The sequence below is a fragment of the Ammospiza nelsoni genome, chromosome 18 (genome assembly GCF_027579445.1).
Source record: "Ammospiza nelsoni isolate bAmmNel1 chromosome 18, bAmmNel1.pri, whole genome shotgun sequence".
NCBI classification, from domain to species: domain Eukaryota; kingdom Metazoa; phylum Chordata; class Aves; order Passeriformes; family Passerellidae; genus Ammospiza; species Ammospiza nelsoni.
In genome coordinates this window covers 553,545-580,154 of record NC_080650.1, presented here as the reverse complement: position 1 = coordinate 580,154, position 26,610 = coordinate 553,545, and the positions used below count along the sequence as shown (strand labels likewise).

The following is a 26,610-nucleotide window of genomic DNA, read 5'->3' as shown; positions in this document are numbered from 1 at the left end:
AGGTCAAAAAGCCATTAGCACTAGATATTAGTTGCCAGGTCTGGTGAGATTTACACCTGAGCCTCTGAAGGAGAAGCCCAGGGTTGTGATGACACAGGCAGCGTTCCCCCAAAGGAGAGCTGTCTGTAAAATGCTGTGGTGTCCCGTGGCCTCGGGTCTCACCTTAATGATCTGTCCCTCCTTGAAGGGCAGCTCCTCCTCCGCAGCATCGGGGTTCGGGGACATGGTCAGCGGGTCGTAGTCAAAAAGTGCAACAAAAATTCGAGTAGAAAGGTCCTCTGTGCCAGGGTCTGTCTCAGACTCCTCATACATGTCTGGGGAGAGGCGGTCGTGGCCACCGTAGCCGTCTGTGACAGCAAATTCAGGAGAGAACAGTTCAGCGACACAAGCTGGCCTCATCAGCCACCTCTCCCAGTTAATGCTTGAAACATGTTGGGCATTTCAGTGAAAAAAACCCAAACCTCACTGCGTGTCCTATAAAGCTTGGTGGGATTTTGTTGTTTTTTTTTATTTTATCAGCAAGTTGCTATTTTTTAAAAAAGCTTATAAAGCCTGCACTGGAAGCTGGGCTGATTTCCTGTACCAGACTGACATTTGCACAGCTCACGTAGGAAAGCCATTTTTGTTAGGTTTGCAAGTTTGCCATGAATTAATGAAAAAGCAGTCAGGAGAATGGCAGGTGAGCACGAATGATGGCTGCTGGATGGCAGGGTGCGCGGCTGGGGCAGGCCTGGGTGGCCACACTGATTTCACTGACCATGAGCAGCTGCCAGCGGGTTTCCCTGAGCTGAGACCAGCTGTGTGTGAGCTGGAGCCATCTCAGCAGCCCCTGAGGGCAGTGCAAGGCTGCAGCAGTGCCAGAGACTGCCCCCGCAGCCTGGGCAGCCCCAGCTCTCCATTGCAGCAGGGCTCAGTGCGTGCAGCCCATCTCACCCCTCCAAACCAGGGGCAGCCTGGCTCCACAAAGACCCTGCTGCTGCTTTTCAATGCTCTCCTCCCCAGGTGTGAGGCTGCAAAGAACAGGAATGCACCATCTGTCCAACTAACCAATGGAGGGGACCAGCAGGGGCCGAGACCTTTGTGGCACTGCACTGCCATGGGAGGACCTTCGCCCCGCATGCTCCACCCTGTCAGGCCGTCCTGCAGAGGCTGGGTTACCTAAAAGCTAAAAACAACAACAGAAAGAACAGGCTCGTCAGTTCATGCATGACAACATCGTGCTTACACGGCTGGACACGGATCGGGTCAATCACAATTGGAAGCACAAGCTCTAAAGGCAACTAAACTTAGCTTTTAACTGAAAGGTTAGCTGAAAAGTGGGCACTGCTGCCTGGCAAACCTGCAAAAGAAAATAAATGGTTCCCTGATTTATGGCAGAGCTTTGTAAACCAGCAGTCGCACGTCAGAACAAAAAGAAAAGAAAAGAATAATTTCTGAAATATTCTTTTGCCTTTGTTGTTGCGGCTAAGGTGGCGTTGGAGTGTCCGGAAGAGTGGCACGGGCAGGCTGAGGGCTGGGCAGGTGGGGCTGCCCTGGCACACCTGGAGTGCCAGCCCTGGAGCTGCAGCAGGAGCCAGGATGGCTCCGGGCCCTGGGCACTCCTGATGACCCTGGGCACTCCTGGCAGCCCTGGGCACTGCTCCTGGCCCTGGGCAAGTGCAGGAGGGCTGCAGGCTCCCCCTGGCACAGCTGGCTCTGCTGCCTGGGCACTGCAGGGGCTGTGGGAGCTCTCCTGAGCTCGTCCTGCTGTCGCTGGCACCAGCACAGCCCGGTCACCTCTGCTGGGAGCAGCTGTGGGGGCACTCCAGCCTGAGCTGGGAGGCTGCAGGAGCTGCAGCTGACCTCTGCTCCCTGTGGAACAGGTCAGGATGCAGTGAGCACCCTGGGGTGCACAGCTGGCTCTCCTCTCATGTGGAATGTGTCAGAACTCAGTGTTACCCTGTGCTGCAGGCAGAGCTGGCTCTGCTCCCTGGGCACGGGTCCCTCCCTCACCCCTGGAGGCTCCTCTGGACATGAGTGGGCAGAAATGCAAACAAGGAGGTGCGGAGCAGAGCATCCCTGGCAGGTGTGCATGGCCTGGGCTCCCTTGGCAGCAGCTCTGTGCCTGCATTCTCGGCAGAGATGCAGTCTGCAACTTCAAAGGCAAGAAGAGATGGTCTGACAAGGACGGCAGCGTGGTGACAGCGCGGAGATAAGGCAGAAAATGAAAATGATGAAGCTGTGACTCCATAAATCTGGGTCACTGGCACACTGGGGGAGAGTCTTGATTCTTGTCTTGAGATGTTCCATGATAAAGAGCATATCCTGAAAATTCTGGGAATGAGATGAATTAAAACAACACGATGAAATGAATTCCTTGACAATAATTTTAAAAAATTTAAAAATATGGATGAAACATTTCTCCAGTTAAAAATGCAGCTTGTTTTTTGGGGTTTTTATAGAGCAACATTCAGATGGGCAAAATAAAGAAAAGCAATCTTTTGGAAAAAATTATAGTTCAGCTAACCCTTAATTAAAATTTAGATTCAGTTGTCCTTTAATAAAAGCAGCCATTATTGTAATTTGTTTGGGGGGGAAAATCATTGCAAAGCAAATTAATCTGATTTCAGCATGACTCAAAAGACGACCATAAATGAAAATGCAGAGTAACAAACCAAAATGAATGGGGAAGAAAAAAAAAATGGGGAGAAAATGTAGCAGATGGGTCCAAAGGATGACTTTAAAAATCAATTTGGGAAAAAAAAAATGGAAAAAGAACAAAAAAACTGAAGAACAAGAAATAAAGAGAATAAAGAGACCAGACTGATTTGGCAAGCAGATGTTAGAGGAAGATACTTCACACACCAGGGCGTCTTGTGCCTCTCTGAGGGGTGGCTGTGCCAGGGCAGCCGCCGCCCTGGGCTGGGCTGCTCGGGGGAGGCTCCTCCAGCCCCGCTCGCGCTCGGCTCTGCGCGGAGCCCCGGGCGGCTCCAGCTCCCCGAAATCCTCCTCGATGCTGCTCTGCCGGGTCAGCGTCCTCCTGCGCGACAGCGGCGGCCGCGGGCCCCGCCGGCACGGGCACGGGCACGGGCCGGGCTCCTGGGGGACTCGCACGGAGCGCTGGGGCTGCTCCTCATCGCCGCCCCATTGGGGTCTGACGTGCGACTGGCACCGCTCTTCATCGCTGCCACTCCTGTGTCGGACACTCAGCCGGGGCCGCTCTTCATCACTGCCCCATTGGGCTCTGACACTGGGCTGGAACGGCTCTTCATCGCTGCTCCTCTGGGGTCTGACACTGGGCTGTGACCGCTCTTCATCGCTGCTCCTTTGGGCTCTGACACCCAACCGGGGCCGCTCTTCATCACTGCCCCATTGGGCTCTGACACTGGGCTGGAACGGCTCTTCATTGCTGCCACTCCTGTGTCTGACACCCAACCGGGGCCGCTCTTCATCGCTGCCCCACTGGGCTCTGACCCTGTGCTGTGACCGCTCTTCCTCACTGCTACTCCTGTGTCTGAAACTGGGCCGGGGCTCCTCTTCCTCACTGCCACTCCTGTGTCTGACACCCAACCAGGGCCGCTCTTCATCGCTGCTCCTCTGGGCTCTGACACCACGCCGGGGCCGCTCTTCAGCACTGCTCCTTTGGGGTCTGCCACCAAGCCAGGGTTGCTCTTCATCACTGCTCCTTTGGGGTCTGAAATTGTGCTTGGACCACTCTTCATCACTGCCCCATTGGGGTCTGCCACCAAACCGGGACCGCTCCTCATCGCTGCTCCTCTGGTGTCTGAAACTGTGCTGGGACCGCTCTTCATCGCTGCTCCTTGGGGCTCTGACACTGACCCGGGACCACTCCTCATCACTGCTCCTTTGAGCCCTGACACCAAACCGGGACCGCTCTTCCTCGCTGTCCCTGCTGTGCGTGCCGCCCCACCAGGGCTGCTCCTCATCGCTGCCCCACGGTGCCCGGCCCGGCCGGGGCTCCTCCTCCTCGCTGCCGCAGTCCAGGCCGCTGTCGGGGCTGCGGGACAGGGCCTGGCTGCCCTTCCCTCCTCTGTCCTGCAGCTCCTGCCCTGCCCTGGCCCTGCCCGGGCGCCTGGGGCTGTGCTGCTGCTCCTGACGGCACGGCCTGCCAGCCCGGGGGCCTCTAGCTATTCTGGGGTTCTTTCTATAGGGCATACCTAAACCCTGCTTGTACAGCACTTCGGGGTATTCACCGTCCTCTTCAGCCACCTCTGGGATACTGAAAAGCCTTTTACTGTGCCGTGTCTGCTGGGGAAAGCCAGGCTGTTCCACAAAAGTGGCTTCAGTGGTCTTATTCTTATCGTACTCCTTAAGATTATGTAATGTCAAAAACCAGACAGGGAACAAAGAGTGTGTGACAAAAATAAAATGGGAGGGAAAAGGGAGAAAAGAAAAATAAAGACAGAATTAGTTTTAGAGCAATGGCAAACGTAAGACATGCAGCTTATATTATGAAAAGGATGTCATGCTTTGAATGAGGATCTGTGAAAAATAAAGACGTGGCTAAGAAGTTGCTGGGTGCCAGGTACAACATGAGAGGGCAGTGCAAACAACTGAGGGATGCTCTTAACAGGAATAAACTCATGCATTGGAAACGGAGTCATGGAAGCCACGTACAGGGTCCAGCATGGGGGATGAGAATGGCACTAAAACTCCTTCCTGCCCCGTGCCAAGCTGCCCTCTGATCCCTCTGTAACCAGAACCGACAGCAGAGAATGACAGCTCTGCCCCAGCAAGCTGCCTTGCTTTGCATCTCCTAAAGCATAGTTCTATGTAAGCAGTAAATACCTTCAGTCTCCTGGCAGAGGAGAGCTATTCCACAGCCCTCATTAAGGGAGTTCTGGTTTCCTCCCTAAAATTCTGAAAATCCTGCAGCATTTTTAAAGCTTGGCTCCCAGGGAAAGCCCCCAGGGACACAGGCTGATGTCTCTCTGATGTCACCTGGTCTGCGCTGCCACCAAACCTCATCATGGTCTTGTACCTGCTCCATAAAACCAGTGCTTGAACATCAGCCTGGGAGCCCAAGGAAAAGTCTCTGTTTGTGCCAGAAGCAGGTAAAAACGATCCCAGCCTGGGTAAAAGCAGCATTCTGGACATGCAGACACATTCAGCAATTTTCCTATTCCATTTCCACAAAGCACTGGGAGTGTCCTGGCTGGGCTCTGGGAGAGGGAAGGGAGCACAGGGCAGGAGCTGCTGGCTCTGGCTGCCAGGATTACTGATCCTGCATCAGAGATCATCTCTCCTTGTGCCTAATGCCCGGATCAGGGGCACCTCTGGGCTCAGGAGCACCCAGAAATAACAACAGATCCTGCTGGAGATGTCAGCAGCATCTCCCTCCGAGCACTCTGAGCTCAGGTGCCGTTTGGACCTTGTCCCTTCCAGGCAGAGGGAACTTTCCAAGTCACTTTAGACTGTTTCACCTATTTCCTTTGTTTTTAAAATGTGTGTAACACCTGTGAAACTTGAGATAAAGCACCACAGAAGTGAACAAAAGGTCAGTAAGCATGAACCACATCGAGAGAAGCCTGCAAACCTTAGCAGGTCAAAAACGATCTCCCACACCAGTTAAGGCTCTGGAACTTTCTCAGTATCCACACTGGTAATACTAATTTAAATCCAAGGGTTAAATACACCTTCTGATGCATACAGAACAAGAACAGTCTGGGGATCATTCTTTTTGCCAGGGAAGGGGACACAATGGGCGTGCAGAAGGATTTTGGTTTCAGCCTTTCTGCTGGTGCAGCAATACAAACAATGGTAATTTCTTACTTTGAAAAAGAACCTGTCTCACTGCAGACAGTACCAGAATAAAAGGACTGAACTCACAGCACATGAAAGCAGTCGTAGCAATGGTCAGAATTCTTATAGGCATGACAAAGTAGTACTGACTTTAGTTAAATAACAATCTACTGAGGAAAGTCTTACCTGTGAGTTTGTGCTTTCTAAGAAAACCCAGTTTGTGCAATTACTACACACACAAAGCAAATACAATTCACATGTACAAATATAATACGGCAAATATATATTCAGTACTGAGTGTGTTCGGTGTTCTGCATATGCTTTAGCTGTTATATTGAAGTTTCTTTCATGATGAATATTCCTGCACTAAAGCAATATTTCTGGAATGTATTTCCTACTCTCTCTGGTGATTCCCTAAAGTTCAGAGCACAAGGAGTTCTGATAAAGCATTGATCAAACAAAGCTGAAACAACTCCCTTTCCCACAGGAAGGCTTTAAGCCTGTGGAAGGGATGGGATCAGCACTGGGTACATGTACAGATCACTCACACAGGAAAAACAGAAGTTGTTTTGTAAGTATTTACAAATCTCCTTGCTCAGAAACAACTCATTTTTCGGGGTGGCACATGCAGTATATCCTCACAGAGACAGGGGGAGTCCCCAGATGCAGAACAGAAATTGCAAGGGCAACAATCACATACAGGAAAACAGTCTGTTAAAAGTTTATCTATCAAATAATGAAAAAAAAAAAAAAAAACCCTAAGGTAATAAATGCATTAAAGCAGCCCATCTCTACCTTCTAGCAGAGCAGGCTTTAGTGTCTGCAGGTTCTGGGGTGGCTGCAGGAGCCCCAAGGCAGCACCCAGGGGTGCCCAGGCTCACAGGGGTGGTTACAGCAGCACCCAGGGGTGCCCAGGGTGCCAGGCTCACTGGGGGTGGCTGCAGGAGTCCTCAGGGGTGCCAGGCTCACTGGGGTGGTTACAGCTGCACCCAGGGGTGCCCAGGCTCACTGGGGGTGGCTGCAGTAGCCCCAAGGCAGCACCCAGAGGTGCCCAGGGTGCCAGGCTCACTGGGGTGGTTACAGCTGCACCCAGGGGTGCCCAGGGTGCCCAGGCTCACTGGGGGTGGCTGCAGTAGCCCCAGGGCAGCACCCAGGGGTGCCCAGGGTGCCAGGCTCACCTTGAGCGTGCCGTGCGAGCCCAGGCTCAGGCGCCGCCGCCCGCCCTCCTCCAGCTGCATCTCGGAGTAGAGCTCCTCCTCATCCTCCTCCAGGATGTCGGACAGGTCCGAGCCGCGGCTGCTCTCCGTGTGGTACTCGTCCCCCAGGCAGTAGTGAGCCTGGCAGGGCACAGAAAGCTCTGCTCGGGCTGCTGATCCTGCTGAGCCCCAGCGGCACAGAGGAGCCGCCACGGCCACAGCCCGGCGGGCGCTGCTCTGCTGGGCACGTCCCAAGGAAATTCTGTTTGCCCACTTTGATCGTAATTCAAGAAATCCAGTCTCAATCCCATGGAAATTCTGTTTGCCCAGTTATGATTGTAAGGCAAGAAATCCAGTCTCGATCCCAAGGAAATTCTGTTTGCCCGTTTATGATCATAATTCCAGAAATCCAGTCTCAATCCCTGTGGAAATTCTGTGGAAATTCTGTTTTGCCCATTTATCATCCTAATTCCAGAAATCCAGTCTCAATCCCAGGTGATACAATAAAGGACCTCTCCATTCACAGCACCAAATCCAGTTTTAGTCTTGATTAAATTCCCCTCATTAAAGAGGTCCTTCATGCATCAATGGGCTTGCTGACCAAACTGTAAAAGCCTGAGGATAATTCACATATCATCTGTTCTTTGCAGCTGTTTGTTACATCACATTAGAATTTCAAAGTGGTCAGCATTTAATTCTAGCAGCATATTGCCACCATGGTGGACCCTCAACACAGGAAGTCAGGTGTTTGGCTAAAGTATTTTAAACTATGCCAAGACATAAAAAACCCATCTCCTATCTAGACTTTGTATCTCTCTTGAAAGTAATGTAATAAATTATTTAACAGTTGTTTTCAGTGGGATCAGACTAAAAGCTGTGCAAAACACAAGGAACAGGAGCATCCCTGCCCATGGCTCAGCCTCACCTGTGTCCCCAGCCTGTGTCACCACCTGTGTCACTGTGACATCTGTGTCCCAGCCTGTGTCACCGCCTGTGTCACTGTGTCACTGTGTCACCTGTGTCCCAGCCTGTGTCCCCAGCCCAGCCCTGGAGTGCCGTGCCAGAGCTGCCCTCCAGCAATCCCTCTGCTCCTGCTCAGCCCCCGGCACAGCCAGGCCAGCCCCTCACCTGCTTGCCCCTCACCTGCTTGCCCAGCTCGGACTCCTTCAGGAACTCATCCACCGAGGCTCCCCTCCGCTTCACCCTGGGCGAGTCGTAGCCATCCTCCTCCTCCTCGTCCGAGTACGGGGCTGCGCTGCTCCTCTCGCTGAAAACGCTCCTCCTCTCCATCTGGGGGACAGCAGAGGGACACTGGAGACATTGGGGACACTGGGGACACTGCCCTGTGCCCAGGGACACTACCCTGCACCCACAAACACAAATACAAACGCCCCTCCTCTCCATCTGGGGGACAGCAGAGGGACACTGCCAGGGACACTGCCCTGCACTCAGGGACACAAACACCAACATAAACTCTCCTCCTCACCATCTGTGGGAGGACAGAGAGCAGGGACACTGCCCCTGCACCAGGGACACAAATACCAATACAAAGACTCAAGCACACAACATTTAAAAGCTCTCACGGTTTAAAGCACTGTCAATTCCCCCTGGCTGGAACCCTTGAGGAGTTTTCAAGAAGTTTTTGCCTGTTTTATTACCCTCGCTCTTAAATAATGACTTGATGTGTTTGTCAGCTGAGCTGCCAGCTCTCCTGCCTGTTCCACTTCCCAAAATTCCCAGTACTGCACCCAGAGGCTGCCAGCAGACACTCTCCTTTCCCTGGCAGAGCAGTGGATGCTCAATCGCAGCAGCATTTGAGGCCCCAGTACTAAAATGCCCCAGCTGAGGCTGTGGCCCGTGCTGTGCTCTGAGAGCCCCTGGGCTCGGCACTCGCGCTGCTCTGGTGACAGAGCCCCCCGGGCACCAGCGGGCAGGGCAGGCTCACAGCTCCTCCTGCAGCACTTACCGCGAGTGAAGGACTCGTACCACGGGGGACCAAACGTGACCAACATCCCTGGCAGGACTGGATTTAATTTAGAATCAATTTGTCTGTAAACTGCTGTCCAGATTCCTGAATAAATCATTTCAGGCATCACTTAAACTAATGTAACCAAACGTGGTTCAGAGCACATGTCGTGTCAGCAATTCTCCAAACCAGAAAAGGGATTTCTGTTCTCTTTCCCTGTGTGGTTCTTAAATCAACTTTCACCTCACAGGGCCAAAGAAACCAATTGCCTTTTCTCCCTCTATTCCATCCCAGTGTTATTTATAAACAAAAGGAAGACACATACAGATGCATACATATGTGTTTATCAGACCTATTCTTATTGATCCGGAATTATTCAGGTTCTCAAAAGCTGGCCCGATTTACCCACTGGATCAAATGCATCCCAAAACAGGAACAGCCAATCAGCCATGGCTGTTAAGACATGTGCGAACTGTCCAAATTAATGGAGCTATTTTGGAGATACAATGGGAGACTAAAAACTGGACATAACTGATGACTGCCGGATGAAGCACCACAAAAATCTGTGGGTGACACTTGCAAGAATTAACAGACAGTTGTGAGCAGCTCGTGATGAGAAAGTAACTGCCCAGGGCCCTGGGGGTATTTCAATATTGCATATTTGTGTGGAACACCCACAGCACGTTGTCGGGGTACATCCACATCAGCTGCACTGAGCCCAGAGCCCCAAGTGTGGGATTTAAATCAACTGGCAAAGACCCGAGCCAGTGCACAGCCTTGGGTCACGGTGGTCCCAAAGCAGGGGTGTCCCTGGGCAGTGACACTGCTGGCAGCTCCAGGAGGAGCTGGAGGCAAAAGCAGCTGCAAACCTGAGTGGAAAGGCAGCACTGAGAGGGGAAAGTGTACAAAATTCCCTGTGGATCCACGACAGCAGACACAGGAGGGCTCCATCAGCCCAGAATTCCAGCACTCTGCTTCTCAAGCTGTGGCCCTTCAGAGCTGAGGGATAATTACTCACCCCTTGATGAGCAATCTTTGGTGGCAAGTGCCACAGTGGACAGACCAGCCCAGAACAGCCCTAATGTCAGGTGCCACAGTGAAGATACCAGAAAAGCCCCAGCGATGCCCCAGAGCCCAGCCCAGCCCAGCAGAGCCCCAGTGCAGGTGCACAGAGAACAAACCAGCCCAGAAAAGCCCCAGTGGTCAGTGCCACAGAGCCCAGCCCAGCCGGGTTTGCCTTTACCCTGTTGCTCTCGGCCACCCTCTGCGCAGCTTCCCTCGCCATGGCTTTAGCGACGGTGTTGGGGACCGGAGCGCCTTGAGGCTGGGGCAGGATCCTGTTGGGGGACGGAGACCTCCTGCCCTGGAGGGGGCCGTGGAAGGCGGGTGGCTCCAGCATGTGTCCGTGCCCGGGGGACACCGAGCGAGTCTGCTCCCAGGACTCATCCCGCTTGAAATGCGGCCCGAAATGTTCTTCTTTGGTTTCTGGGGCTCCGGCACTTGCTAATGGCTTGGCTTTGGGAGCAGTGCGGGGCTGGGGGGGCGGAGGCACCAGGAGCTCGGGGGGAATGGCAGCAGGGGCAGAGTCCAGGGACTCGCCCTGCACCGAGAGCGTCCGCACGGTGAGCTCGCGGGCGTCCAGGGCGCGCAGCCGCGGCAGCTCCAGCGCTGTGCCCTCTGCGGCGGGGAGGGACACCTCGCACACCTGCGGACAGACAGACAGACAGACAGAGTGGGGTTACACATCAGCACTGTGCCCTCTGCGGCGGGGAGGGACACCTCGCACACCTGCGGACAGACAGACAGACAGACAGAGTGGGGTTACACATCAGCACTGTGCCCTCTGCAGCGGGGAGGGACACCTCGCACACCTGCGGACAGACAGACAGACAGACAGAGTGGGGTTACACATCAGCGCTGTGCCCTCTGCGGCGGGGAGGGACACCTCGCACACCTGCGGACAGACAGACAGACACTGTGAGCACAGACAAGTGTCAGCGCCTTCTCAGAACACGGAGTCAGACTCATCATTCCTCCCTACACAGGGGGACCCAGGAAACACCCCACGTCCCTGGCAGCAGGATGCCAGCAGAGGTGACAGAGGTGACAGAAGTGGCAGAGGTGACTGAGTGACAGAGGTGACAGTGGTGACAGAGGGGACAGAGGTTACAGGGGTGGCAGAGTGACAGGGGTGACAGGGGGACAGAGGTGACAAAGGTGACAGAGGGGACTCACCCGCTGCCCTTTGGCATAGACGGCGTAGCCTGTGACGGTGGCACCGTGGGACGTCCCCGTGGCTGACAGCGCTGGGGGCTTCCAGCACACCTGGAGTGTCCCTGGGGCGCTCCCTGCCCGCACACACAGCTCCTGAGGTGGGGCTGGGGGACCTAGGAGAGATGGGGCTGGTCACATGGAGCCCAGGGCAGAGCGGCCGGGCTGCACCTGGGGCCGCAGCACGTTCCACAGCTGGATACAGCACAGCTGGGGCCGCAGCACGTTCCACAGCTGGATACAGCACAGCTGGGGCTGCTGCACGTTCCACAGCTGGGGCTGCAGCACGTTCCACAGCTGGGAATGCAGCACGTTCCACAGCTGGATACAGCACAGCTGGGGCTGCAGCACGTTCCACAGCTGGGACAGCACAGCTGAGCTCGGCCCTGCCTCTGCACTGAGTCAGAAACACACCCAGCACCTCTGAAGGCATTCAGTGTGTGTCAGTGTGACAGCACACCAAATACCTCCTTAATTAACAGGCAGTACCCTGCTATAAATAGCCCTGCTTTGGCCAGAAAGCCAGAGTAAAAATATCACAGAGATTATTGGCTCATGAATTTTTCAAGCATCCTGTTGTGCTAATTGAAGCAGCCAGCCCTGAGCAGAGGCTGCTGCTGCAGCAGGGCTGGGCTGCAGCCACCTCTGCAGGGCACAGCACAGAGCCTGCAGCTGAGACTGCTTCTCCCAGCAAACCAAACACAACCAGATCTGTTCATCCACCAAAAAGGCTGCAAATAATTCAGCTGTGCTTGATACAGGTGCAAATATCACGCCAGACCCCTGGGAAACTGCCAGTGTATTTCACTGCTTTGCTGCCACTGAATTTGTCCTCTAGTGGAGTGGAAACGAAACCACGGTCATGCTCAGGACAGCACAGGCACAACAGGAAGGTTTTGCTCATACCACCCCTGCATCTCTAAGGTATTTTTATCTTGCAAGTTGAGAGTATGCAAATTGACCTAATGCTATTCTTGGCCAAGAGAGATTTTGGTTCAGGATTGAGTTTCAGCTTTCCTGGCCATCCTGTTTTAGTGCCAGCCAGCACTCCCAACTCAGCAAGGCTGCTCAGCTTACAGAAAGAATGCGTCTGATCTAACCCAGCATCTTGCCATGACAGTGAGATTAATCTGCTCCTGCAGGAGAAGTCACCTTCCTTCCATCCTCCCTCAAGGAAACAATCCCCAGGGTGTCTGTCTCGACCTTCCCAGGCTGTGCAGAGACAGGTTTCATAAACTGCAGCGCCCCAGGCTCAGCACGGCTCCTATTTCCCCTCCCATCATTACATGGGAAATGATTCCTGGTGATTTTCTATGGCCTTGGTCATCAGCATAAATGTTTGCTTTGGAATTCTGCTACACTTTGCTCCTCATGGGGTTTTTTACATAAATTACTCCAAAAGCTGCAGCAGCCCCATTGGTCCCAATCCTGTGCTTATTTCTATCTTTAGATCTGAGTGCCCAAGAGACAGACACTTGTGTTTTTATGTGAGCAATTCCACTGCTTTGATGAGTCGAGACGAGTTCAACTGCATGACACTCTGTGATGGCAACTCCCATCACTGACTCCAAATTCATCCTTTCCTCTGCTCCAGTGACTCTGCAATCAGGCTTCAGCCCCTAACCACTTCACCAGCTGCTGTTGTGTTCTCTCTACACAGCAGTGAAGAGCTGGCCTGTTTCTCTAGAGGTGCTCCCAGCAGAACGAAGCAGTGGGGAAGGTTTGGGAGCTTCACTGCTCCTCAGCTCTCAGAGAGAGCAGCTCTGTGCTGCTCAGCAGGCTCCACAGCCAGAGGGAGGGACAGCACGGCAAGTGCTTGGCCTGGAAAAACCTCACTCAAAGGCCTTTCCTAAAGAGCAAAGCTGAAATGGGTTCAGGCCAGCACCCGGGCAGTGCCTCCCAGCTCCCAGGTGTGAAATGTCCTCTCCTCTCCTCACCCAGGCCAGGGAGGGAGCAGGGTGGATGAATTCCTGCCCCTGCAGGGACTGAGCAAACCCAGCTCAGGATGCTGCTGATGCTTCACCTGCCAGGGCACTCGTGCCTGAGTGTCCCTCCAGAGGCACCCAGGGTCTGAAATTCTGAATATCTGAGGGGGCTCCTACTTGGCCATGGTTAGATGCCCGTGGGTAGGTCACCTATAAGGAATCTATAAGGAAAGATACTCAGATTATTTCAAGTGCTGCCACATACCTCCAAAATGATGAGATTATGCTTCAAATTCAGTGCTCTCTTTCTGCTCTAGTTTTCAACACTGCTTCAATGTTCTTGAATGATGGCAAATGACTGACAACACTTACCAACACTCCTAATGCAAAAGCCAGGTGGGAAAAGACCTCAGACTTTCCAAAACACAACGAACCTGCTGGCTTTACAAATTCAAACTGTAAAATGAGGTTGATTACACCTTCACAACCAAAATGCACTTACATCCCCTAAATGCTGTGTAGGTTATTTTATCTAGTATTTTCAGAGAATTTCAACTGAAGAATTTTGGGGCAGGGAGGAAAATATCAAACCTGCTGGCAACGTAGAAAACTCCACAAAGGCTTCCTTTTTCTCTCGTTGCTCCAAGGGAAGCTGCCAGGGCATCTGGTGGGGCTTTGCCATGACCTTCACCTTGTAGGCCATATTGGGCTTCAAATTAAAAAAATGGTACTTGTAGCTAGCAGCCTTGACAATGTCAAACTCCTCCTCGTTGAGGAAGATGACGTGGCTGTAGTTGCTGTTGGTGGGCAGCCAGGAGAGCTCGGCAGAGATCTGGGTGATGTTGTCCACGCGCAGGTTGGAGGGGGCCACGATGACGTCCTTGCCCACCAGCAAGGTGCACTGCAGCTCGTCGGAGCTGCCCTTGCTGGTGATGCTCTGGATGGATATCCGGTAGGTGCAGGCGGAGGTGTTGAGCTTCTCTATCAGGGCTTTGGTCCTGCCGCCCAGGGCGATGTTCATCCGCACCTCCTTGTCCACCAGCACGTTGTAGCTGCTGACGGTGCCCCAGCCGGGCGGCACCAGCGGCGGCTCCCAGCCCACGATGACGCTCTTGGCCAGCTGCTTGATGAGGGTGATTCTGCGGGGGTAAGGCACAATGTCTTCTCCGATCTCGTCGATGTTGACGTCCAGGGTGCCCGCGCCGTTGCTGAGCGCGCTGCCGGGCTCCGGGAGCGCGGGCGGGCTGAGCTCCAGCTCTGCCTCCAGCGCGGCGCCCGCGCGGTTCAGCGCGTTCTGCTCCTCCACGCTCGACAGCCGCGCCTCGCTGTCCTGCACAAAGTCCACAAAGTTCGAGGGCACCAGCCCCCGCTGCCCGTCCAGAAGCTCTCCTGGAGACAAAGAGCAGCGCCGTTAGAAACCCTGAAGGGGAATCTCGGGTCTCTGCTGGTCACAGCGACCCTGAGATCTGTTAGAAAGTCTCTTTCCCCAGCCAGGTGCTCGAAGGAGTCAGAGCTCTTCATTTCTCAGTCTCAGGGTTGTTTATTGTTCCTTATCTATAAAATTCTTTCTCCTGTCCAGCCAAGGTCCTCTCAGCAAGACAATCAGAGGCACTCTGCCTCCCTCAGGGTGGTGCTATCTTTTTATACTAAAAACTACCTGTACAATATTTACAACTACTTCTCAATACCTATCACCTATGTTAGACAGTGAGCTTCTACTCTAAACCAACCTAAAAGTGCCAACATCACAGCAGAAGATGGAGGCCAAGAAGAAGGAGGAGAAAGGCTGGACATGCCCAAATTCCTCCACCTTGCCCCCCGAACCCCCCATTCTAAAAACCCCAAAAATCTATATTTTCACCCCGTGATAAATTCACTATCATTCCACTTAAACTGCTGTGGCTTGCAGATCTTCATACAGGGTTGGTAATTTGCTCCATGGGTGATAATCAAAACCACAGGGGTCTTGGGCCCTGTGCCAGAGTCTCTGAGCCCCCTGGCAGGGGTTTGAGCAATCCAGGACGTCCTGAATTCCAACAGGACAACAGCTCGTCCATGGCAGTGCCCTGAGAGTGGGCAGGATAAGGGGCAGGGGATGAGTGACAGTGCATAAACAACATCCTGGCCTGGGAGCAGAAAGGTTTATTAAGGGAAATACCAGAACTGCCAGTAAGCTTTTTTGTCAACTTCAATCTCGCCAGCAGGAAAAGCTGACACTATAAAATATTTTATAATTAGCTCTGCCTGCAAGGAGCGGCTTTGCTGGTGCAGAAACTCTTTTAATTAACACCACGGCGATAAAGCCAAATTTAGCACCCGATTTTAGAGCAGACGGAGGAGAGAATTCGGAGCGTGCCTGACAGAGGAGCTGATTTCAATCTGCATGAATTATTAGGAATTCAGAGGTTCAATAAGAAGTACCTTCATAGAAGCCATCCTCGTCCATGTCCCCATACACATAGAGGTACTTCCCTGCCGTGAGAGGCAGCTCGGCCTCGGGGTTCTCGTTGGGTCCATCGAAGGGGTTGTAGCTGTGGGGAAAGGCACAGGGATGCTCAGCACAGGGTGACAGTGCTGCTCAGCACAGGGATGCACAGGGATGCACAGGGATGCTCAGCACAGGGATGCACAGGGATGCACAGGGATGCACAGGGATGCTCAGCACAGGGATGCACAGGGATGCTCAGCACAGGGTGACAGTGCTGCTCAGCACAGGGTGACAGTGCTGCTCAGCACAGGGATGCACAGGGATGCTCAGCACAGGGATGCACAGGGATGCTCAGCACAGGGATGCACAGGGATGCTCAGCACAGGGTGACAGTGCTGCTCAGCACAGGGATGCACAGGGATGCACAGGGATGCACAGGGATGCTCAGCACAGGGATGCACAGGGATGCTCAGCACAGGGTGACAGTGCTGCTCAGCACAGGGATGCACAGGGATGCACAGGGATGCTCAGCACAGGGATGCACAGGGATGCTCAGCACAGGGATGCAGCTCCACCAAGGGCTGTTCCTCCAGGCAGAGCCTCTGCATCCCTCCTGAGGCTCCTCCTGATGGGCCTGGGGCTGTCTGTGCCTGTGAGGTCCCCTCTGCCCCTAAACCCACATCCCTTCCTGCAGGATGCACTTAGACACTTATCACTCAGGGCTCTTGATTAACCCCGATCAAATTCTCTTTATTTTCTAGAGTGAATTAAAGCAAACTCAGTTGTGGGGGTCTTTTCTAGTCACTGTATTCAATTTTATGTTCCTTTTACACCAGTTCCTGCAAGATGCACTTAGACGTTTCTCACTCAGGGCTCTTGATAGACAGTGGCCAAATTATCTTTATTTTCTAGAGTGAATTAAAGCAAACTCAGTTGCGAATTAAAGCAAACTCTTTTCCAGTTACTCTATTCAATTTTATGTTCTTTTTACACCACTTCATTAAACTTCTACAGAGGCAACGTAAAAGAAGACAAAACCAGTGAGCTACATCTAAGAGAAGCTTCTGAGAGACAAAAAGTACTTGTGAAGTACTTAAATCCATATGTATCCTGAAAGAAACTGCTAGCCACTGAAATTTTTATCATGACAGTCCCTCATGCCTGAAATTTTCATGTGCAAAGTCACGGACACCAAATCTCCTCTTGCCTGAGGAAGTAATTGAAAAGAAGAGATTGTGACTCCTCTCTAGAGCAGGAGGTGCCCATTTATTTAATCTGATTTAGACACTGGAGGGATGCAGGGGAGTGGGAGAGCTCAGCCCCCTCTGCCAGCTGGGGCACAGGGACAGGCTCTGCTCTGCATGTAGTAATTCCATGCAATAATTCAGTGTATGGATGGGGGGAGCCAAAGCTGGGACAGGCTCTGAACAGGCTCCCCAGGACACCCTATGCATGCAATAATTCAGTGTATGAATGAGGGGAGCCAAAGCTGGGGCAGGCTCTGCTGTGCATGTAATAATTCCATGCAATAATTCAGTGTATGAAGGGGGGGAGCCAAAGCTGCTGGTGAATGTTCCAGCTGAGTGTGGGGTCTGTGAGGAGAGGGGGCTTTACCTGTAACGGGCAATGCAAAGATGGACTTTCCCAGAATATCTCTGCTTTGAGGTATTGGAATTCTGATCATTATCCATCTGTGGGGGGAGGAGAAAAAAGATAATGTGGTTACAAAAAAAGAAGAATGAACAGTGTTCCTGACAGGTGATAGAATCAGTGAACATACAATATCAAGGAAAAAAGTTAAATTCTAACATGGAGCACAACTGGTTCATTTTACCTAGAAGGGCAGAATCCACTTACAACAAATGCTGAATTTAGAACAGGAACAACCAGTGCCATTGCAGAGTATCACCGATTTATTGATTTATTTATTGACTGATTGATTTCAGACTTCCCAGCATTATGTTTCGTTTTTTAGATTTAATTCACACACCCTCCCTTGGGTCTGGGTATCTCTAAGGGGAATGGAGCTTAATTTCTGTGAGCTTGCATAAAGTGAGAGTGGATCACATAATTACACTGCAGAAGGCACAAAACGTTCAGCTCTGCAACAGAGGGCTTGACATTCTCAGCCAGAGATAACTCAAAATAAGAGAAAAGAGGAATTAAATTTGACGTTTGCTTCTCCTGTTCCTGGCTGTTAGTTCTGCTTCCCTAAGTCTCCTTGCTAAGCTGCTTTTTCTGTGGCCTCTTCAAAAAGCAGTGAGTGTTTCCACTTTTCAATAATGCTGCTACACAAATATACACAAATATCCCCCCAGGATAATCCTCAGATACGCCCATGGAATTCCCACCACGCAAAAATTCGAAAGGACTCACGTCTGAATCAAATCTGCATCTTGGGGCGCCAGATCTGGACTTGGACAGGAAGGTGGGTTTGACAGACAGCTGCTCTGGTTTGTCCCCAGAGACCTGCAGGGGTCTGATGAACTCCGAGATCACACAGCGACTTCCAGAGGGGCTCTCGTGGCCTGCCAGGACGCAGCACACACAGTCAGGGTGGTGCCCAGCACAGCAGCAGGGCACCGTCCCCTCCGGGCAGCATCACCCGCGCAGGCTGGGCTGGGCACACTGCAGAGCAGGGCAGCCCCTCAGCCTGCAGCTCCCAGACTGGGGTACCCTGCTGAAACCAACACCGTGGAACAAAACAACACACAAAGCGGAGGCATCTGCATCCAAAGAGCCCAGAGCGAAGTTTCCCCAGTGCAATAATGCACCTCTGTCCCTGGTGTGCCTGGGGAGGCTGAGGGATGCTCTAACACACCCAGCACTGCAGAATTCCCGTGTTTCTCTGGGCACTCTGTCCTCCACTGGCAATCAGAAGCCAGCCACGCATTTCTCTTCTCAAAAAGAGACTGGAATGCTGAGGATGCAGCTGGCAGGATTTCATTTTGCAGTGGAGCTGTTTGGGTTTTGGCAGGCAGGGAGTGCCAGCAGCACCTGCCTGGTGTTTCCTGGGGGCTCCTCACTGACACCAAAGCACACTGATCTGATCCCAGGCCATCCCTGCAGCTCCCAAAACATGGAAACTCAGACTGTGCAGAAGGAAACATCCCCAGAAATCCTTCTGGAATATTTTACTGTGCTTTTTAAAAAGAGGAAAGGCAAATAGGGATTGTACTGCACATTGAGAGCATCACAAGAAGCTGAACTCTCTTCTCTCCTCCTGCCTCAGGTGGAAACCAGAGGTGAGAGAAGCCAAAGGACCGAGGTGGCCCAGGCTGGCAGAGAGGCCAGTAAAGCTGATAAAAGCCACTGGCACATTTTCCCTTTGCTGGCTGAGTCCCCAGAGCAGGAATTGCGACTGAGCTGGGTTTGAGCAGGAGCTGCAGCACGGCACAGGGAGCTGCTGCCGACAGCTCACATGTGCATCCTGCCTCTCGTTAACATAACGAGCCGGTGCTCTAATTACCCAGCCCCTGAGCATGTGTAGGGTCAGCATCTCCTCTCCTGCTCTGCCACAAGTCTGGGCAGCCACGTTCTGCTGCTGCATTTCCAGATTCCCAGTCCAGGTCAGCAGGAATTAGCAGAGGAACCTCTTTGTTCTCACTGCAGAGGAGAAAAAGCTCCAGGAATGCCATCAGAGGGGCTTCTGCTGTGCTCATCAGCCCAATATGATTAATTTTCTCTGCATCACTGTAATTTACAGCAGGCCAGCTTCAGCACATTGACAGCAGGGAAATACACAACTCACCACACAAAAGATTAATTACAAGCAGCCCCACTTATGGCAATCCCCAGGCTGGAAAAGGGCACGTTTTTTATTCTTGGAACCTTCCTCACGTCTATAACAGGGAAGTCCTCCCTGTTCAGGAGCCTTTAGCCAATTCAGCTCCTTCTGTTTGCTGTTAATGTGTTTGCCATCCCAGCCTGCCCAAGCCAAGCCATAAATAATTGGGCCAACTGTGATTATTCACTCTCAGGGAGCCTCTGGCTGGCCTCAGACCTCCTGCACCCTGCAGGCTCTGTTTGCAGATTGCTGGCACTGGGTACAGAACGTGGAGGAAGGGTCTAGGGAGATCTAATTTAAATGTTTCAGGAGAATGAAATCTGTCCATGCTTGCATTACAGTTAGACTCTCCATTTTATTTATTGCAGTTGCAGATTCCATATGGGCTACCTAAATTATCTAGAAAGACCATTTAAACGAGACTCTTAACTGATGAATACTAAATCTTAAGGCTTCTATATCTGATTGTGACATTATTGTAGGTTTAAAGTGAACTTTTTATGCTCTTATCCATCCTGGCTGGGTTTATTTCATTTCCTGATACATTCAGACATCACCAATTAAGGCAAAGCAGCTGGTCATAAACTGATCTCATTTCCATCATTTGCTTTGCTTTAAAGCTCTCCCTGTGTTCCCTCTCGTGTTCTTTCTTCCCCACACATAATAAAAATAATTCCACTTCTGGTTTGGAGGACTTGCTGTACTCTGCCATCATTCCTGAGAGAGGGCTGATTCCAGCAATCAGAAATCCTGCCCCTGGCTCAAACACGAGTTTATTGTTATCAGTAAAGTGCATCCACAGGCAGCTCTGACGGTCAGACACAAGGGCTGGATTCCAAATCCCACAAAAATCAATGGGTTTGGAGAGAGGGTCCAGGGAGGAAGGCCCTGGAATGCCCTGGGTGCAGAGCTGGCTGTGCTTGCTGAGGTTTCACTCAGGGGTTACTGGCAGAGCCCAGGTTGGCACCTTTGGAAGCTTTTAAAAAGGTTTTCCCATTAGCATAAGAATAAGAATAAATTAGCTTGGAGAGTTTGACTGAGCCCTAAAAGATGTTCAGCTGATTTCCATTTTTCATTAAATCAATCTCAGTGATGCAGGCTGGACCTCTACTGCTTCCTGAAGGACAGCTCAATACCTAATTACCTCTCCTTTTAAATTAATTGTTGTGTGATTCACATGGAATAACACACAATTTAACCTCTGACTGACCTGGAATAACACACAATTTAACTTGTAACTGACCTGGAATAACAGAATCTAACATGACTGACATGGAGTAACACACAATAACACAATATAACATGTAATTGACATGGAATAGCACACAATCCAATGTGTGATTGATTCACATGGAATAACACACAATGCAATGTGACATTCACATGGAATAACACACGATTAAACCTGTGATTCACACGGAATAGCACACAGTTTAACCTGTGATTCACGTGGAATAACACAATATAACGTGTGATTGACATGGAAGCTGTTTTTAGGTGTCCTCAGGTAACTCCTGCCTGGCCTTTGTCCTTTCCTATCAATAATGGATGGTTTACAAAGCTCTGCACCTGGAGCTGCTGCCTCTGGCAACAGGAGATGGCCTGGTGAAAGTTCAGCACAGATCCTGGGTAAACACTCACTGTGGGCTCTGCTGGGGACTGCAAGTCTAACAACATCAGTACAGATATATATATATATATATTTTTGTATTATTACTTTATGTTCTCCATTTCTCTCGAGACTATTTTTTCTTTTTGGGAAGTTTTACTTTCAAATTTTTATGGCTCTGTCTGTGTGTCTGTCCATCCCAGGGCTCTGTCCGTCTGTCTGTCCGTCCATCCCTCCCAGGCCCTCACCTTTTCCGATGGAGGTGGTGATGCCGTTCATCAGCTGTGCCAGGGCTCTGTCTGTCTGTCTGTCTGTCTGTGCCAGGGCTCTGTCTGTCTGTCTGTCTGTGCCAGGGCTCTGTCTCTGTCTGTCTGTCTGCCCGTGCCAGGGCTCTGTCTGTCTGTCTGTCCATGCCAGGGCTCTGTCTGTCTGTCTGTCTGTCCACCCCAGGGCTCTGTCTGTCTGTCCGTCCGTCCCTCCCAGGCCCTCACCTTTTCCGATGGAGGTGGCGATGCCGTTCATCAGCTGTGCCAGGGCTCTGTCTCTGTCTGTCTGTCTGTCTGTGCCAGGGCTCTGTCTGTCTGTCTGCCCGTGCCAGGGCTCTGTCTGTCTGTCTGTCTGTCCACCCCAGGGCTCTGTCTGTCTGTCTGTCCGTCCGTCCCTCCCAGGCCCTCACCTTTTCCGATGGAGGTGGCGATGCCGTTCATCAGCTGTGCCAGGGCTTTCCCGGGTGGCCCCGGCGGGGCCAGCGAGGAGGAGGAGGAGGAGGAGGAGGTGCCCAGGAGCTCGATGGTGCCCGCCTGCTGCCGGAACCGCTCCAGCTCCCGCGACAGCAGCTTAAACTGCTCGCTCTGCGTCCGGCATTTCTGCTCCAGCTCCCGCACCTTGGCCTGCGGACACGGCGGGACGGGGACAGGGGAGACACGGGAGTGGGGATACGCAGCCCCCAGGATGGGGATTGGGGATGGGGATTGGGGATACAGAGCCCCCCAGGATGGGGACTGGGGATACGCAGCCCCCAGGGTGGGGATTGGGGATGGGGATTGGGGATACAGAGCCCCCCAGGATGGGGACTGGGGATACACAGCACCCCAGGGTGGGGATTGGGGATGGGGATTGGGGATACAGAGTCCCCCAGGATGGGGACTGGGGATACGCAGCACCCCAGGGTGGGGATTTGGGGCATAGAGCCCCCCAGGATGGGGACTGGGGATGGGGATTCAGGACACACAGCCTCCCAGCCAAAACAGAGCCCCCCAGGATGGGAACTGGGGATACACAGCCCCCAGGATGGGGATCCAGGACACACAGCCTCCCAGCCAACACAGAGCCCCCCTGTGTGGGAATTGGGGATGGGGATTTGGGATACAGAGCCCGCCAGGATGGGGATTTGGGACACACAGGCCCCCAGGGTGGAGATTGGGGATGGGGATTCGGGACAGACAGCCCCCCAGGATGGGGATTTGGGATGAACAGCCCTCAAGGATGGGGATTGGGATGGGGATTTGGGATACAGAGTCCCCTAGTGTGGGGATTTGGGGCACAGAGCCACCCAGGATGGGGATTTGGGATGAATAGCCCCCCCCAGCCTCAGGATTTGGGATATACAGCCCCCCAGGATGGGGATTTGGAATGGGGATTTGGCACACACAGCCCCCCAGGGTGGGGATTTGGCACACACAGGCCCCCAGACTCAGAATTCAGGATGGGGATTCAGGACACACAGCCCCCAAGATGGGGATTTGGGATGGATTTTGGGGCACACAGCCCCCCGGCTCTGGGGGTGATTCCCTGGCTGAAGGCAGGACCAAGGGCGTGGGGGGCTCTGGGGTGATTCCCTGTGGGACCAAGGGCGTGGGGGGCTCTGGGGGAGTCTCCAGGTCTGACTCCAACCACGCCAAGAGCAGCGCAGGCACTGCAGCGTGGAGCCCCTTTCTGCAGACCTGCACGCTCACACACCAGCCAAATGAAAGCTATAATCATGTGTCCATGCCAGGCTGTGCTCTGTGGTGAGCAAACATCACCTTCCTGCATTAAACCCCTCTGGTGCGTAGCTCAGCAGCTGTGCTAACACAGCAAGTCTGGATAGCAATTAAACTCCTTCAGCTGAACTGAGAGCTTGGGCTTTCTAAAGGAAAAAACATTCTCTGTTCGTGTAAAAAACCTGCACATTTTATATATCAAAAAAACAACCTGCACCTCTAAAGAGATCCTGGCTGAAGGAAAATGCTGACAGCACCCAGAAGAACCCAAAAATCCAATGTTCTACTGTACAAGGTGGCCCTGTTTGTTCTTTTTCTTCTAACAAACACTTTTTAAAATTTAGAGTCAATTTTAAAGATATCATTTCCTTGCATTCATAACACACAAATTAATTTACTTCTGCTAAATAAATCTCAGGGTGTCCATCTGACTGATTACGAAACCAAGAACAGCAAGAGTCAGACATTGTGGGAGTTTTACACAAACATGAAATGCTTGGGGTTTTTGTCTTTCATTTTTGTGCTGTGGTTTTGAGCAAAAAACAGTCTGAATTCAGACAAAATCCACAAGGCAAAGAACAATCTGAATTCAGATCAGCCTTGGGTGCAAATATCACCTAAAACAGTCCCTGTATTAGCAAAGAACAGTCTGAAACAATCTGAATTCACATCGGCCTCAGGTGCAAATTTCACACAAAACAGTCCCTGCATTAGCAAAGAACAGTCTGAATTCAGGCAAAATCCACAAGGCAAAGAACAGTCTGAATTCACATCGGCCTTGGGTGCAAATATCACCTAAAACTGTCCCTGCACTAGCAAGGAACAGTCTGAATTCAGGCAAAATCCACAAAGCAAAGAACAATCTGAATTCCACAAAGCAAAGAACAGCCTGAATTCAGACAAACTCCACAAGGCAAGGAATAATCTGGATTCGGACCAACTCCACAAGGCAAAGAACAGTCTGAGTTCAGGCAAACTCCCCAAGGCAAGGAACAGATTGAATTCCACAAGGCAAGGAACAATCTGAATTCAGACAAACTCACAGAATCACAGAATCACAGAAGTTCAAGACTGGAAGAGACCTATAAGATCATCAAGTCCAGACTATGTTCTAACTGTTCACTAGATCATGGCAGCAAGTGCCACATCCAGTCTTTTTTTGAATTCTTCAAGGGATGATGACTCCACCACCTCACTGGGTAAATGATTCCAGTTTCTGACCACTCTTTCTGTGAAATATTTCCTTCTTAATTCTAACTTAATTCTAACTCCTCAAGGCAAAGAACAATCTGAATTCAGGCAAACTCCACAAGGCAAGGAACAATCTGAATTCAGACAAACTCCACAAGGTCACAGCCCTGAGGAAAGCACCAAGCCACTGCTGCTGGCATGCTGGTGAGGAACTGGCTGCAAACCAGGCTGAGCTCTGGTTAAACATGCCCAGGCTCATTCCCTGTGCAAACAGGACCCTGATTTGGATGGTTTGGTGCCAGGCAATAGTGCCAAGCACGCTTGCATAGCAGTGAATGCACAGGTCCATGCAGGGCCAGGCAGGGCTCTGGTCCCATTCCCAGGGACAAGCGCAGGGCTCGGGACAGGGAGAGCAGAATGGGGCCCTGAAATACCTGCATGCTGTCCAGGGTGCTCTGGGTGAAGGGCAAAGCAACAAATCCCAAACACGACACAGTGAACAAAGAGATGTGAAATAAGCAAAGAAATAAAAACAGTTCTGGGTAATTTCTCACATTTCAAAGCAGTCTCTCAAACAGCTACACGTGTAAAAACATGCATCAACACAAACAGCACTCCAGAAATCAACACTGCTGCTGATCTGACACTGCACGCGAAATAAAATAATCTGAAACTGCAACAGGCACACAAAACAAAATAATCTGAAACTCCAAAAGGCACACAAAACAAAATGCTAACAAATAACGTGCTGGTGGCAATAAAAAGCAAAAGCTTTGGAAATCTTGTTGGGGTTATGCAAATCAGAGGTTGCAGACAAATCAGCTGAATCAGAATTGTGCTCAGCTTGAGGGGGTAAATAATCTCCTGCTTGTCTTGTTTCTGTTTTCCTGTATCAAACACTTTGCACCAGACATGAAATAAAAACTTCAGCTTATAGTCTGGAAGCTAAAACAAACTTAATCTAAATGAAGCTAACGAAAGCCTATGAGTAAAACACACCCTGTGGGAATATCAACTTTTATAGACAATAATAAACAATTGCTTTAATTTATTTTTTTTAAAAGTTGATCAATGCACCAGGAAAAATCCACCTTTCACTGAGGCACGGCCAGCAAGTACATACAGAAATTCTGTGGGACGGTAAGACTGGAAATTGCCTTGAGATAACAGCAAATTTCTAAATGAAATATTGCCAATGCACGTGCTATTGTCTATCATATTTTGCACGTTCTTTAAGATATGTACACTAACACTTAGAACCATTCCATGCCTTTTCCTCAGGCAGAAAATGAAGTGCTCTCTCTCCACCTCACCCTTTGAAGGTTTCTGAAGTATCTCAATTCTTTCATCAGGTTTGCAGTTTCTGCTCCTTTGACACGTTGCTTTATGTTTATTAGACAGTATTTAATTAGGAAACCTAGGTAACTGATTGGTATTTGCTGCTGTACTTCCAGCCTAATAAATCAAAGTTCTCATCATTCATCACTCCCTTTAATAGTATTTTACAAAAAATGGTACCAAAAGAGAAACATACATCACTTCCAACAGCTCAGCTTAATGCCCTCCTAACTGAATTATAAATCTGATAATTATAAGGATGCAATTATATCAGAAGAGAAAAAAAATTCCCTCTTTGCCTACATATTCCCTGAAATGCTCACAGTGATGATTCTGTAAATTGCCCTGCTCAGAAGGGAGCTGGGCAAGGCAGGGGAGCCCAGGGGATCTTACCTCTAACAACTGAACTGCTCCTTCATGCTCCTTCTTGGCTTCAACCTGAGCCTGGGTGGTGGGAAAAGGAACAGAGAGGGACAAGGAGGAGGAGGAGAGTCAGAGAGTCGCGGCACACGCAGCGTGCTGGGGCACAGCAGCGCCAGCCGGAGCCGTGCCCAGCAGCAGGGCGCTGTGCCAGCCCTGACGGGCACCCCGGATGGCAGGGATCACTTTGGGGGGCTGGCTCTCAGGGCAGGGGATCCGCAGCGCTGGAGCAGCACCACACGCTCTGCTGGGCACCCCCAAATCCAGAAACCCAAACCCACAGATTGAACCACAGACCAAAATCCCAGACCAAAACCATGGACCAAAACCCTCAAACCCAAACTCACAGACTGAAACTACAGACCAAACCACAAAGCCAAACCCACAACTCCAAATCCACAGGCCAAAACTACAGACCAAAACCCACAAACCCAAACCCACAACCCCAAATCCACAGACCAAAACTACAGACCAAACCACAAAGCCAAACCCACAACTCCAAATCCACAACCCCAAATCCACAGGCCAAAACTACAGACCAAAACCCACAAACCCAAATCCACAACTCCAAATCCACAGCCCCAAACCACAACCCAACCCCACAGGCCCCTGCCGTGCCCTGTGCACCCAGCAATGACTCTGGTGACAAGGACACGGTGCCAGCAGTGCCAGCAGTGCCAACAGTGCCAGCAGTGCCAACAGTGACTCTGGTGACAAGGACACAGTGCCAGCAGTGCCAGCAGCGCCAACAGTGC

The 26,610-nt window shown here is 51.5% G+C and overlaps 1 protein-coding gene across 2 annotated transcripts in view; it reads right to left on the bottom strand.

Moving 5' to 3' along the window:
• Nucleotides 1-26,610, bottom strand: part of RIMBP2 (RIMS binding protein 2) — a 56,308-nt gene that overhangs the window by 6,333 nt on the left and 23,365 nt on the right. For both annotated transcript variants that reach the window (XM_059485149.1, XM_059485148.1), the window contains exons 5-16: nt 25,829-25,879; nt 21,601-21,814; nt 17,905-18,056; nt 17,143-17,219; nt 15,522-15,631; nt 13,692-14,489; nt 11,140-11,291; nt 10,148-10,609; nt 8,082-8,228; nt 6,921-7,079; nt 1,048-1,165; nt 163-347 (exon numbers count right to left, since the gene is read on the bottom strand). In XM_059485149.1, coding sequence (XP_059341132.1) covers nt 163-347; nt 1,048-1,165; nt 6,921-7,079; nt 8,082-8,228; nt 10,148-10,609; nt 11,140-11,291; nt 13,692-14,489; nt 15,522-15,631; nt 17,143-17,219; nt 17,905-18,056; nt 21,601-21,814; nt 25,829-25,879 — 2,625 coding nt within the window. The remainder of the gene's footprint in view (nt 1-162; nt 348-1,047; nt 1,166-6,920; nt 7,080-8,081; nt 8,229-10,147; nt 10,610-11,139; nt 11,292-13,691; nt 14,490-15,521; nt 15,632-17,142; nt 17,220-17,904; nt 18,057-21,600; nt 21,815-25,828; nt 25,880-26,610) is intronic.